At 45.4% G+C, this 13,114-nt stretch overlaps 1 protein-coding gene across 7 annotated transcripts in view; it reads right to left on the reverse strand.

Moving 5' to 3' along the window:
- TRPM3 (transient receptor potential cation channel subfamily M member 3) overlaps positions 1–13,114 on the reverse strand; it is a 657,305-nt gene that overhangs the window by 21,558 nt on the left and 622,633 nt on the right. For all 7 annotated transcript variants that reach the window (XM_006152487.3, XM_014589340.2, XM_006152484.3 and 4 more), the window contains 2 exons: positions 4,040–4,190; positions 3,726–3,925 (listed from right to left, as the gene is read on the reverse strand). In XM_006152487.3, coding sequence (XP_006152549.1) covers positions 3,726–3,925; positions 4,040–4,190 — 351 coding nt within the window. The remainder of the gene's footprint in view (positions 1–3,725; positions 3,926–4,039; positions 4,191–13,114) is intronic.

The following is a 13,114-nucleotide window of genomic DNA, read 5'->3' on the forward strand; positions in this document are numbered from 1 at the left end:
CACCTGATAATTCGGCATCCAGCATACAATACTCGGCTGGAGAGGTGGAAAGGAATGGAACAGGCCTTCATCCAGAGACAGCTCCATGGCTCCTGTGATGTAGGCTTTTTTTTTTTTTTAAGAGGTTTTTGCTATAGGGTGTGTATGCTTGCCAGACAGAGAGAGACAGACAGAAAGTGAGAAATCACCCCCCAGGGGCAATGGCCATGCCGCAATCCCTTCTCCTCCATTCTCCTCTCGGGATCTTGGGCATGCAAGCACAAGTGCCTGGCGTGAGTTTTAAGCCACTGGGTCCGGGACCCAAACCGCAGTCAACTACATGGGAGTCCAGCCACGTAGCCATTATGCTAACTGCTTGTCCCAAGAAAGGCCATTTATAGAGGCCTTCAAAGTACAGACTCTTCCGGCTCTTGCTGTATTCGAGACCCAAAGGAGTATACTTAGGGCTTACTTGTATGTATATGGCACATCTTCTGTAGTGCCTTATTTGACTTCTTTGGCTATATATCATGCTTTCTCTCTCTCTCTCTTTAAATAAAATACTATTTAAAAAATCAACATGTCAAATTTAACAATAAATATTAAATTTCACACTTCCTAGTGCTTTTATCTGAGGCTCGAAAGAACTTGGTAGTGCCCTGGGTTCTTTTAATTAAGGCGACAGAGTGATGGTGAGAAGCTCGCTTTCTCCTGATTGATTAACACAACAGGGCTCTTGTCTCTGCCCGTCACCCTTTTGGACCCAGCCACAGCTCAGAAATCTTCCTCCTCTGAGAAAGGAGACACTGTGCTCCTTCTTTCCATGTGTCCAGTGATCTGGTGATGTTTTTGTTGCTATCATTAGTGATAACAATAAGCAAACCATGGACTAGAGTTTTCTGGAGCTACCTTCCATGTAGCCCAGAGTCTGACTTGACCAGGTTCTCTGGCCTTCTGTAAGGTGTGGGCAGTGAAGTGGAACTGGGTCTCTGCCCCACTTCCTGGGATGTATTTCTAGACACACTCCTTCCTAAACTCCCTGGATCAGTGAGGCTCTCCTGCCACAAATGAGTCATGCTTATTGTAAATGACTCTGGGGCCCTGAGTTAACCTCAGCACGGTATCTACTATGGAGCCTAATTCATTAATAGCATTCCCCTGTCCCTAATTTGGCAGGTCATGGTGCTCCGTGCTGATCAAGTTCCTTGAGTAGAGCAGTCTGGTCATCGTTTTTTTTTCCCCCATAGGGCATGTATGCTTGTACACTTGTGTGCATGTGAGAGAGAGAGTAAGAGAGAGAAATCACTTCTCCATTATCTCAGGGTTTTTGGAAGGCACACACATGTGCCCAGTGATCTTTTTCTTTTTCTCTTTTTTTTTTTTTTTTTTAAAAAAAAAGAATTGTTAATTTCATTTTATTTATTATTATTTTAAAATTTGACTGTAGTGAGACAAAGTCAGAGAGGAAAACTGAGAAAGCATGACACCAGGTCTGGGACTTAAACCACAGTTGGCCATGTAGGGGTCCAATGCCTTAACCACTATCTGCCAGCCTCTGCTTGGTGTGATTTATTTATTGTTATTATTATTATTATTATTTTAGAGTTTTTGCTATAGGGTGCACGTGATCGACAGAGAGATAGAAAGCGAGAGTTGTCCCCCTGGAGGGATGGCCATGTCACAATCCTTCTCCTCCATTCTCCTCTTGGGATCTTGGGCACACACGCACACGTGCCTGGCATGAGTTTTAAGCCACCAGGTCTGGGACTTGAACCATGCTCGACCATGTGGGAATCCAGCACCATAACCATTACACCATCTGCTGTTCCCCCGGTGAGATTTTTAAGCCTCTGGGTCCAGGACTTGAACCATTGTTGACACCTTAGCCACCCTACCATCTACTGGCCTCTCATAGGTCATTCTTTTTCCTCCCTAAGCTTTCCATTTACTTAAATTTGTATTCCAGATGAAAATAGGAAATTTTGGAATTCCCAGCTCTCTCCAACTCTCTGGTTTTAATGACTAGAACAAGGCTGGACATTGCTATACCAAGGAGATTCTTGAGAACCCCAGACTAAAGAAATAAGTGATTAAATGATTTTGGTTTCAAGCCTTAAATATACTGGTATCTTAAGGAGAGAGGTAGGTTACTGGTTCACAATTCCAGAGGTTCTTTTGTGGATTAAATGCAGGTGGTTTATTTGGAATACTTTTTTTGTTTTCAAGAGAGATTTTTTTTTCTATAGAAGAAAGAGAGAGAAAGTGACGAATCATGCCCCCCCACCCCAAGGGGGGATGTTCATGCCGTGACCCTTCTTCTCTATTCTCCTCGGGATTTTGGGCATGTACATATGCACATATGTCCAGCTGCCTGGCGTGAATTTTAAGCTGTTGGTTCTGGGACTCAAACCATGGTTGACCATGTGGGAGTCCAGCAGCTTAACCACCATGCCACCTGCTGGCCTCTATTTGACAGACTTTAGGATACCATAATAACTTGTTTGTGTGGGGCTGAATTCTTAATGGTCCTTAAGTGAAGGTGATGTCTAAGGGCATTTAGGAAATGGCAGGAGATGCAGGTGTTACTGTGTGGAGTTGGGATATACAGATCTCCTGCAATGTGTGCAACAACCCTACACATTAAGCATGTGTAGGATCTTCCCAAAGCCAATAGGGAACACTGGGCTAGAGAGTGGGTAGTGGAGGGTTTCATATTTGACCTTTGAAGAATGGAAAGTAGGGCCTGTCTCCTCAAAAGATCATATAGGTAGAAACCCTAAGGCTTAGGAAATGTGTAAGACTTGAAAAAGTTATAGGTCCCAAAATGATAGTGGAAAATTAAATATAGTTACCTGCAATTCAACTAATGTAATGAAGCTTAATTGTGTGTATTGTATTATTGGGTGCATATGAATATGGTTGATACATTTTGTGGTGAGATCGCTGGAAAGTAAGAAACTCGGAATTTATGAAGGCCATAAACAGCTTTTCTGGAGACTGGTTTTACCTCACATAGAAAGACATTAGGCTGGGCTGACCCTGTAGCCTAGTGATTAAGGGAGCTAGATCCCAGTAGCCCACTGTGGTTTGAATCCTGATCCCAGTGACTTGAAAAGCATGTGCCCAAAATCCTACAGCATGGAGAAATGGAGAAGAAGGGGATTGAGGTGTGATCATACTTCATTGGGGAGTGCTGTTTTTCTCTCTCTCTGACTCTCTGGTGAGGGCACACAAAGACATGAGGCTAAGAATGCTTGATTTCAGCCTCTCCTGTCTTTTTTCAAAACTGTTTTTCATGTATGAAGGCCCTCCCATACCCTTCCACACCTTCAGAGCAGTCTGCTATGGGAATTTGAACTCTTCACTGGTTTAGAAACTAGGGTTAGAGTGAGAGAGGCAGGAGGAACTGGGTAGGCATGTGATCCTATGTGATTGACCACAGGAAGGGGTAGGGTTTTTTGTTTTGTTTTGTTAAGGTTTTTGCGATAGGGTGTGTGAGCTTGCCAGAGAGACAGTGAGAGGGAAAGTGAGAAATCACCTCCAGGTGGAACGGCCATACTGCAATCCCTTCTGGGATTTTAGGCATGCACACACATGACCCAGCATGAGTTTCAAGCTACCAGGTCCGGGACTCCAACCACTATCAGCCATGTGAGAGTCCAGCGCCTTAACTGGCATGCTACCTGCTGGCCCCAGGGGTAGGGATTTCTAGTTCGGGGGTTGCTGGGCCAGTGTTTGCAGCTTACTCAGGCCGTAGTCTCTTTCATCCGGGTCACTCTCGTGTTTCCTCCACCGGCAGCACAGGTGCTGGAATATCATGGTCATGTGGCTGAAAATGATGAGAGGCGGGGGCAGGACCGGCCTTTCATGGAACGTCATGATGAGCTGATACCTCTGGAACTTCCATACTTGGTTGGATATTGATTTCACCTCAAAAAAGGTATTGCTGAAATAGAGACCCAGGAGAATCAAGGGAGAAAATCCAGGTTTCTGAAGCAGCACCACCTTCCATCCCCTCTGTCCTGCCCACCCCAAGTGCTTTGAAGAGGGAGTCACTCACTTAAAGACGGCAATGAGGAGGTTGACCAGCAGAATGTTGGCCACGAGGAGGTAGCAGGCCATGATGGCCGGCACAATCCAGGCTCCTGTCTTGCATGGAGGCAGCTGGATTATTTTACCATCTTCTCGGGTTTCATTCTGTCCACAGGGAGCTGGAGGAAGCAACACAGGCCAGAAATGAGAAATTGGGGCTATCAATTTAAAAAAGAGGTGGATTTGGATGAAGGTTTTAGATGGAAGAAAAATACAGCCATTTGAAAACAAACAGAGAAAAGTTTCAAAAGAAAAAAAAAAGAAGCCAAAGTAGAAAAATGAAAGCTTCATGAATATTCCCGAAACATTGCTACTCCAGAGGGGAATCTATTCTGCCTGCCGTCCTGAGTTGTCATCTGACTGGAACAGGAAGATGGAGCTCCCTTCTTGCTCAGCTCTGGGACCCCGACACTAGCTGGGAGTTGTGAGGTGGGGGGCTGGGTGTTCCTTTGGAAACATGGTAAAGGCTTTCCTGGGGAGCAGGCAAGGAGCAGTCTCACCGCCAGGCAAGGTACTTTCAAAATGTGCTGTGGAGGCCATCAGCCCACAGCTGTAGGAGCAGCAGTCTGGAGGGGCTATTGATTGGGAATTAACACCAGGGCAGCTGTTAATTGCTGCAAGAAACAACCCAGGGGCTCTGAGCTAACGATTTGCTGTCTCAACATGCAAGGAACAACACGGAGGCAGTGCCTTGGGAAGTATTTAGAGGGCTTGTCACCGGGCGGCCTGATGGATGGTATTTCACCAGGAGGGCAATGAGGGGTGATGGACCAGGACCACAGAGCCCATAGCCATCCCCTTCCTTCCACCAGCATTGCCATTCCAAAAATGTGCTTTTTCGAGCACAGGCAACAAAGCCCAACTGCAGTGAATAAATGGGCAGATAGGAAAACAAATCCAGAGGCAGGGGGGTGAGGAGGAAGGTGGGTGTGGGACTGGGAGAGCTTGAGTAACGTGCTAATGAGGTCTGCTTGGAGTTTCTGGGTAAATGCAGGGGGAAAGTGCTCGACAAGCTTCTTAGTGTGGCACAGACAAGGTGGCTCAGGAGTGAGCCGATTCCCTCAGTGCCAGGCACTGGGGGCGAGCCCAGCAGCTCCCTTCTCCTGGCTTTAGAACTGGGTCCTTTGGTGCCTACCTATAAAAGAGAGAGTGGGTATGGGGAGAAAACCAAGAGGTTTCAGCTGTTACCATGGGCTGCTTTTGATCATCTGCCAGGCAGGTTTGAAAAGTTGACCCAGAATCTACTCCGCAGATTACCTGGCAAGGGGAATCCATTCCCGTCTCAAGAGGTCCCGCTGCTAAGGTGCACACTCTACAGTGTTTCTTGACTCTGGCTGTCCAGGGGATCCCCCAAGGAGTGTTAAAAAACACCAGTGCCCAGACAATTGAATTGGAATCTCTGAGGGAGGGTGCCTGGGGCACTGGCATTTCTTTGAAAACTTCCCAGCTAATTTTTGTTACCAGGAAGGTTGAGCCCACTGGACTAGAATTAGGGTGGAAACATGACATGATTTTTGACCTGCTCTGAAGTCCAAAGGCATCTTCTCGGCCTGTGAGGGATGAGGGATTTAGTCACATCAGGACACTAAGACCCTGTTTTCATGGATCGGGTGTTTTTGAGGAACAGGAATCTTTTTTTATGATTGGCAGTTGTGGCACTAAACACCCAAGACAGCCCATAATAGATCCTGATCATTTCCTCCCTTGGATGGAACTTTTCCTGGCTTCAGGATGGAGTCCAAACTCTGAGGGTGGCTGGCACAATGCCATCTCTTGCCACTTCCCACTTCTCTCTCTGAGCACAAATTGGGCCCAGTTTCTTGCAGTTCCTAGAAATGCCATGCTCTCCCTTACTTCCTGATTTTTAAAAGAAGTTTATTTATTTCCTGGGAGAATGAGAGTGATAGCAAGAACACCCTTAACTGGGTCTCACACTGAGATCTTCTCTGTAGCCCTGTAGCCAACCGGGGCCATGGCACGCCCAGCATGCTCAGGTGGACCTGGGGGTTTACTCAGTGCTTCCCACAGGACTGCCAGCACCTTGCAGCAGCGCCCCTCCCGCATGTGCTATCTTGGCTGGGCCTTACCTCCTGATATTGAGCCATACTTCTTTTTCGCTTCCCAAAGTTTCCTCTGATACCTTTCTCTTATTGTCATACTTTATCCGAGTGAATCTTATTCATTTTTTTAGTTCTTACCGGGCTTTCTGAAGCCTACATAAGCTCACTTTCTACCCCCTCCCAGGAGGACTGGGGTAAGTATCTTCGAGCACCCTCAGCTTGCCCTTCTGGGGTCTCTCACACTGTATCACAGTTGCCTATTTACTTAGCTATGTCCCACAGAAGAGTCCCAGTGGGCAAGCTGCTTTCCAGGTTTCCCATCATCTTGCTAGTGCACGCACACAGCACGTCTATACCCACTGTACACAATCAAAGTTGAATAGACATAGGCGACGTGTGGGTGTGATTTGATTGTTGAGCACCAACACCCTTCGAAGGCCTACTTGCATGCATAGTTCTAGTCCTAGGGGTTCATGGCACCTTCTTTAGGTCTTTTCTGCAAAAGAAATCCCACCCTTATCTTGGCAAAAGGGCTTCTCAGCTCAACCAACCTCCTAGACCTCCGTCCCTACTTGGCCAGAGGTCTCATTGTTTTTCTCACCTCTGCAAAGCACCCTTGACCTATTCTAACTCCTTGCTCCAAGCCTGACCATCTGGTGGGCCAGCCACTCCCCTGTTCTGCTTTTCTTTTGACTTCTGAGCAGATGTCTATGGGGGATGGTGAACAAAGAGCAGCAGAAACAATTGCTTGGGGTAACTTATAGAGCTTCCACTGTGCTCACAAAGTCAGTCCCTGATCTCCATTTCCTGACTCCATTTGGAGAAAACAAAACAACTTGTGAGAGACAGAGCTCACACGTCTTGCTCATTTTGATCCCATAAATAGGAAGGCCACGAAGACATTTCCTCCACTTTGGCCCCTATTCCTACCGGAGAGAGAGGAAACCAGAACAATAGGTACTTGCCAGTGTCAGGTGGATTATGTGCATTTCCAGAGGCCTCTAGATAGTGTCATCAACGTATCTCTAAGACTCTGTTGTGTCCCTCTGTTTGGTTACTCAGAAGTGCTCACTAGTTGAAAAATTGGACCAGCCTAACATCTGTATAGAAGATCTGATTTGGTGTCAACATGATTGACATGGGAACTTCCTGCTCATCCCTTGTGCATTAATGTATTTCAGCTTCTCTCACCTTTATAGAAGTAACGTTAATTTAGTTATTGGGAACATGTATTATAATCAGGAAGACCTGGATGTGAACCTGACACTACCATTTTCTCTTTTTTTTTTGAGAGAAAATTTTTTGCCATAGGGTGTGTGTGCTCACTGGAGAGACATAGAGAGACAGAGAGACAGAAAGTGAGAAATCACCCCCTAGGGTGGATGGCTATGCCAAAGTCCCTTCGCCTCCACGCTCCTCTTGGGATCTTGGGCACATAAATGCAGGTGCCCAGTGTGAGTTTTAAGTTGCCAGGTCTGGGACTTGAACTGCAGTTGACAACATGGGAGTCCAACAACATAACCATTATGCCACCTGCTGGTCCCAACACTACCATTTTCAATGATCTGACTTTCACTTCATGAACTTTAGCTTCCTTATTTGTAAAATGAGGTTATGGTCTATACCACGGAGATAGGAGGTTGTTAAGATCATGGAATAATGTACGCAAAGCATGTAGTTCAGTATCTATTGGGTTGTTGGAAAAGTCATGACGCATTTTGCATAGAAAACCAGAAAAAATATGTCATGACTTTTCTGACAATACAATAGCACATGACACTCAATGTTAGCTGATGTCATCATTACTATTGTTATGCTTGTAATCAATAGACTTTAAGCTTTTCAGTGATAGGGACTATGTCATATTTCTCTTTGTTTTGTGATCATTAAGCATAGCACTTATTCTACAAACATACTGAAGTAGCTGCAATACACTGGGTACAGGGCATATTGAGAATTAAAGAAATATTTCCTATTAAGTAACTCACAGTTTAGTAGGTTGCACAGAGAGGGAAGAGAACATTAAATGTGTGATGTGAGCTCATATGGGGGTTCTAAGGAACCCATTTTTAAACTGTTGCAGTGCCTGTAGCCTAGGTCACACAGGGCAGTCTGGTAGTCAGGACTAGATTGAAGATCACTGTCTTTGGTGGGAACCAGCAGTTAGCGTAATGGCTATGTCGCTGGACTCCCACGTAGTTGACCGCGGTTCGCGTCCCGGACCCGGTGGCTTAAAACTCACGCCGGGTGCGTGTGCGTGTGTGCCCAAGATCCTGAGAGGAGAATGGAGGCGAAGGGATTGCGGCGTGACCATCCCCCCTGGGGGGTGATTTCTCGCTTTCTGTCTCTAATGTCTCTCTCTGTCTGTCTGGCGAGTGTACGCGCCCTATAGCGAAAATCTCTCAAAAAAACCAAAAAAAAAAAAGATCACTCTCTTTGGGATTGTGTTGCTAACAAGAACACCTGAGACTGGGTAAATAAGTAAATAGGTTTACTAACTCACAATTTTGGCGGCTGGAAAAGTCCAAGGACATCACACATGGTGGAAGGCAGAACTTTGAGCAGAGTGTGGTCTGTATCCACGTGGTTTTCTATCTGCTTCTGATCTCATGCTCTCTGCTTACATATCCACCATAACTCAGTTATGGAAGCCCAACCCTGGTGGGCTCACTCTGGGACATCACGAAGGAATTAAATTAAATTTTCACCTAATGCATTTACAATACAATAAATACAATCAAGTCCCAACACATGAATTTCTGGGGGAACATCTAATTACCACCCACTAAGGCCAAATTTTAAAACATGAAACTTTGGGGAACAAACCATGATCCAAACTGTAATAACCATCACTGAGATTCTTCAGCAACAAGTGCAGTATAAAAGAATTAAACGAACCTTGTGACAGTAAAATGATGATAAAAATGAATCATTAAGAGTGATCCTTCATTTGGCAATATCAGCAAAGAAGCAGTGAACATTATATGCAGTAGATAGTGCAAAACATTGCTTCGTAATGGCTCCTAATGATATCTTGTTCTGGATATTTATTGCACTAGCAAGTGCTATGACTCAAACTTACAGATGTCTACCACTGATGAAGATGAACTGATGCCTTAGAGCTCTGACAAGCAGCAGAATTTTTGAAGGGGGATAGTTATCTGGATTATCAAATGACACCAGCCCATATCTAAGGACTCATGTTCCTGGGGAAATGCTCCAAGCATATGCACCAAAGAGGGTACATGGGTGGGGTTAGGGGAATGTGGGCTTGTGCCTACCACTGTGCCTCCTCCTTTCCTGATCTTAGGCTTGAACACCTGGATGTTTTTTTCCTCAGCCCTCTTGCAAGAAGTGTGCATAGTCACTAGCACTTTCAAACCAAGTGGCATATTGTCATCTCCCCGTGTTGCTGCCCGTGCAGGGTCCCGCTGGTGGATGTTGGCTGATTGCCTGCCCATTTCTCTGGTGACAGCACCCTGGCTTCCCCTTTGTGGAACCATCCCTCTCACACGTTCAATCTGTGAAGTTTGGGTGAAATGAAACCCCAGTGAAAAATCTTGGAATGAGCATCCATGGATGTGGCAACCTTTGTGCTGGGCACATTTTTAAAAAAAGTTTACTTTAAAAGAGAGACAAAGAGCCAGGCAGAGAGGAAACAAGAACCCCAACAAGGTGCTCACACTGAGATCGCCTACAGTCTCAGCTTAGCAGATCAAGGACAGACACCTGGCACGTGTGCCTGCCATCCTTAGGAGATCCTTGCACCTGAGCCCAGGTGTGTTACTGCTGTGCCACCGCCTGGCCTCGCACGGTGCACCTGACTCTAGCCACTGCACCTAAGCTTCCTGGCAGCTCTGTAAGAAATGGCCGGTCCTTGTCTTAGATGAGGAAACCTGCTGATCGGTGAAGTGCCTTACTCAGGATCACATAGCTAATAAGCGATAACGCCAGAACCATTCCATTCCTCCAAAAGATACTGAGTCCCTGCCCTATACCAGTGACAACTGGCACTGGAGATACAATTACAATGAAGCAGAAATGGGCTGCCCTCTCACCCTGAGGCCTCTGTGTACTCTGCTCTCCCTCACGTGGATTTCCAAGTAATACACTAGCGTTCACCTATTGCTTGTTTAAATGCAAGGCCCTGTGCCATGAACTTTGCTTATATCACCTTATTTTAATATTCGCAGTATTTGGGTATGGTAGATATTATTATCCCCATTTTACAGGTGAAGAACTGAGGCTCAGAAAGCTTTAGAATTTCTGTTGATATCTCAGCAGAAGGAAGAACAGAGTCAGGACGTCCATACAAGCCTGCTAGACCACAAAGTCTCTTTCTTCTGTCCCTTGAAAGATATAGACAGCATGGGGTTGAGAATTATGGACAAATATAGAGACAATTTGATGGACACCTGAGTTTCTCCTGTTCCTGTCAACATGAATAACTTGGCCTGAGCTGTTCAGATGGTAACAAGTGAATAGACACTTAAAACTTCAGAGTGTGGAGAAAAAAAATGAGGTTCCCATAATAGGTATCAGACCTAGGCACCTATGTACCAAAGATGAAGACACTTGCCCTTTTGATTTCATCTAATAGTATGAAGGGAAAAGAAATATATATATATAATATGTACACCACCTTGTTCCCCCGAAGCAAGAAAGGTTAAAATTGAAACGCCACCCTATATGTGATAAAATCAGTGTCATCCTTAAAAATACAGCGAAGCCTGGGCCAGCAGGTGGCACGGTGGTTAAGGTGTTGGATCCACATCGTGGATTCTATGGTTTGAGTCCTAGACCCAGCAGCTTTAAATACCACTGGGCATACGTGTGTGTGCCGGCATGCTTGCACATGTGTGTGCCCCAAATCCAAAGAGAAGAACAGAGGAGAAGGGATTGCAGGCTTGGCCAACTCCCCCAGAAGGTAATTTCTCACCTTCCCCCTCTCTCTGTCCTCTCTGTCTGCCTCTGGTGAGTGCACACTCCCTATACTAAAAATTAAAACCAAACCCAACCAAACAATGAAGACTATTTCTTGAAGATTGTCCTTTCCTCTCCTGTCTGAAGAAGTGTCTCAAAAACTCATTCCCAATCACAAGTAATGGAATGAAAAGCTTAGGAGGGTATCCGACTACATTTATCCTATTTTTTTTTTTTTAAAGAAAGGATTTTCAAGCAAAAATCCAACTTGAAAAGATAATGAGACAAAGAGGATTCTCCACCTCCTTTTGAAAATCCATACAGCTTGCATGGAGGATTTAGAATCCCATTAACATAGCTCCCCTAAGCGAGCTCTGAGGGTGAGCTGGATTTGGGTAACTGCTCTTCGGCCTTTTCCTGACACAGTGCTTTCCTTGGCAAGACGGCTGGAGATGCCCCTTTGTGTGACTAAAAAAAGAGCCTTAGGTGGTCATAGATCTAGGGAGAAGTTTTTCCGTTTCTATGGGTAACTTCCACTGTTCTCTCTTAATAGGGGACCGGAGGTGGAGAGGTAGTTAAAAACCAGGCAAGCCCTAACTTTGTGGAGTCAAAAGAACCATCCACCAGCTCCACCTCCACCCCTTACTTCTCTTGCAGTTTATTTCTTTTCCCTTCTCCTAACCCAAGTGCTAGGTAAGACACTAAATGGTAGTGTCGTGACACAAAGGCAGCCATGGAAAATTGGTGGGATGACTCGTTTCCTCCATCTGTGAGGGAAGGAAGCTGGACCATAGATCCTCACCACAGTGCTGCACATACACAGCTCAGGAAGCCCAAGATGATTTTAGGACACAGAAATAGGCATTAAGTAGCACTAAACCAAATAGTAAGGAAATGATGACCTTGCCAAGCCTCTTTCAGTCTTCCTGACTCCATCAGTGAGAAAGTGTCAATTTAAGACTACTCCTTTGACATTTCCTTCACATTTGCTAAACTCCCCTTTTAGCGAAAGCTGGGGGTGGGGAGGCTGAGGCATCTGGCCAGAACTTCATCCCTACATAGTGTTTTCATTCGAATCACTTCATGATTAGCTTCTATTTATGTCAACTGATATTGAATTTCAACTTACAGCCATGATGTGAAATTTTGAAATAAAGTTTTTAAAAAAGGAGCCAATTAAAAAATAGTAAAGAGTAAAACAAAGGTTACAAAATAGTAAATGAGGGGGACCAGCAGTTGGCATAATGGTTATGTCACTGGACTCCCATGTAGCCAACCATGGTTCGAGTCCTGGACCTGGTGGCTTAAATGAATGCCAGGTGCATGTGCGTGCGTGCCCAAGAACCTGAGAGGAGAATGGAGGAGAAGGGATTGTGGCGTGGCCGTCCCCCCTTGGGGGTGATTTCTCGCTTTCTGTCTCTCTGTTTCTCGGTCTTTCTGGTGAGTACATGCACCCTATAGCAAAAACCTCTCCAAAAAAAGTAAAAAAAAAAAAAATAGTAAATGAGAAATGCTATATTAGATGATCACTGAATTCAATCTATTCCTGGTAATGGGAACCAGCAGTTAGCGTAATGGCTATGTCACTGGACTCCCACGTAGTTGACTGCGGTTCGCGTCCTGGACCTGGTGGCTTAAAACTCACGCCGGGCGCGTGTGCGTGTGTGCCCAAGATCCCGAGAGGAGAATGGAGAAGAAGGGATTGCGGTGTGACCATTCCCCCCTAGGGGGTGATTTCTCGCTTTCTGTCTCTCTGTCTCTCTCTGTCTGGCGAGCGCATGCACCCTATAGCGAAAACCTCTCCAAAATATATATATATATATTCCTGGTATTCTATTACTTCATGATTCCATGAAGAGAGGCAAAAGACTCATAATCTTTAACTAGATCATTTATCTCAGGACCTAACTGAAGGCCACTTGCGGAAGTCTTAGTCTCGCTTCCCCTGGCAGACAAGCCTACAAGTAATGAGCCCTCATTGCATGAAATCAAACTAGCCACTACCTGTGGAGAAGAGGGGGTGGACAAAATAGCCTCTCACTCTTCGGGAACATCTTGGT

The sequence above is a fragment of the Tupaia chinensis genome, unplaced genomic scaffold (genome assembly GCF_000334495.1).
Source record: "Tupaia chinensis unplaced genomic scaffold, TupChi_1.0 Scaffold000354_1, whole genome shotgun sequence".
NCBI lineage: Eukaryota > Metazoa > Chordata > Mammalia > Scandentia > Tupaiidae > Tupaia > Tupaia belangeri.